General features: G+C 54.0%; 1 protein-coding gene across 1 annotated transcript; it reads left to right on the forward strand.

The window, feature by feature from the left end:
* The first annotated feature begins 1,216 nt into the window (after positions 1-1,216).
* LOC119338130 lies at positions 1,217-1,463 on the forward strand. Its single transcript, XM_037610429.1, has 2 exons — positions 1,217-1,330; positions 1,425-1,463. The coding sequence occupies exons 1-2, from the start codon at positions 1,217-1,219 to the stop codon at positions 1,461-1,463; spliced, it is 153 nt and encodes a 50-aa protein (XP_037466326.1).
* The last annotated feature ends 354 nt before the right edge of the window (positions 1,464-1,817 follow it).

A 1,817-nucleotide genomic window follows, 5' to 3' on the forward strand; every position in this document is an offset into this window, starting at 1 on the left:
AAGTTGATTTGGTACAATTTTTCAACAAATATATGGTAGGTCCTTCACAAAAAAGTCATTTTGGGCACTCGGAAAATGATTAAAAATAGCTAGAAAGATCAGAAATGCATAGAAATTGGTCCTTATCCATAAAATGTGGTCTAACTCTAGTGAAAATTTGTGTGGTGCCATTTTGCAAAATATTTTTGATAGCTACTTCACAAAATCCCTCTATTTTTAGTACTTAGACACTTTTTTAAATCACCGGTTTTTGAACCAATCAGGACTCTTCCCACGGATCGATGACATGGCGCCCATCCATCCATCCATCCATCCATCCATCCATCTCTCCATCCCACATCCATCCATCCATCTATCTACACAAAAAAGAAAATAAAATGAAAAAGAGATACCCCCCCACCCACAGCCCAAACCCTAGGTCAGATCCCATCGACTCCCCCCCATCGCACCCCTCCTCTCCTCGCAGCCGCCACCACCTCCTCCCTCGATCCAGTCCTCTTCCCGGCCTCCTTTCCCCAATCCAGTCCTCTCCCTGCCGCTCCCACCCACCGCCGACCTCGCAGCCCTCCTCACCACCGCCACCGACCTCGTCCCTCCCCTCCCTCACCATCTCTCCCTACCCTATGCCCCAGATCGAGTCGAGCAGGTCAGCCCACGCGCTAGGGTTTTGTTTGGTCAGCTCCGCATCGGCTCTCCGGTTGGTTGCCCGCCTGACGATGGATCTCCCGCCGCTCTCCCACCAGGCGCTCTTCGTGGTCATCCGATCCGCGGCGCCGAGGCCATGCGCCGCCTCCTGGCCGGATCCACTCACCAAGTCCCTCTTTGTCGTCGCCATCTAGATCTAGGCCGGACGATTCCGGCGGGGCAAAGCACACTCCTCGACTCTCTCAGGCCTTGCCCCGCCTCGCCGCCACACCCACATCGCCGTCGCCGACCACTGCCTCCCCCACCGGCCTCACCCTTCCTCGGACCACACTGCCGGCCTCCCTTCCCCTCCCCTAACCAGAAGAAGGAGATGGCGCTCCCTCCCAGATCCGCCAGCGTTGTGGTACGCATCCTAGATCCACCAGCTATGACAACGGCGAAGCTAGAGGCTGCTGGATCCGGGATCAGGGCGGCGCATAGCCCCACCTCCTGTGAGATCCTCTGCATTGAGCAGCTCCTCTGCTCGCTGCATCGTCTCCCCATCTGGGATCAGGGTGTTGGCGTATGAGAAATGGCGTCGCCCGGGTCGCGGTGGCGGGCGTATGTGCGGATCATGGCTGGTACCATCCTCGGCGGCGGCGGCCCCGACTTCTACGTCATGCACCGCATCGAGACCTCCTACAAGGTACGGCGACTCCCGTCGCACCAACCTGCCGCAATGTGTGGACCATTTGGTCGAAGCCGCGGTGCTCACTACCGCTTTTCTTTGTCATGTGCAGGCGAGGATGGAGGAGAGGCTGCGTCTATGGCAAGCTTGAGTGCCTCTACCATGGCTGGCAGTTCGACGGCCAGGGCAAGTGCGTCAAGATCCCACAGGTCCCACCATCCCACACTTCTTTCTAATCAAGTTCTGAAATCGTGCTAGTTGTTTAGTTTCGCCAGGTTAACTGTCTACATCAGATCCATCATTCATACTCAGGTTGACTGTATGACATACTACTGCAATTTGCACTAGCCTAGCACTGATTTTTTTGCTAGGAATAGAATTAACATGCATAGCTGAACTGATTGGAAAGGGATGGCAGTATATACTTTCTATCATGTAGTAGCATCGGCTCTTTATCTAAAAAAAGAATACTATCAAGTCTTTAACTAGCTAGCTACTAGTACAA

This window comes from Triticum dicoccoides, chromosome 7B (assembly GCF_002162155.2).
Source record: "Triticum dicoccoides isolate Atlit2015 ecotype Zavitan chromosome 7B, WEW_v2.0, whole genome shotgun sequence".
NCBI lineage: Eukaryota > Viridiplantae > Streptophyta > Magnoliopsida > Poales > Poaceae > Triticum > Triticum dicoccoides.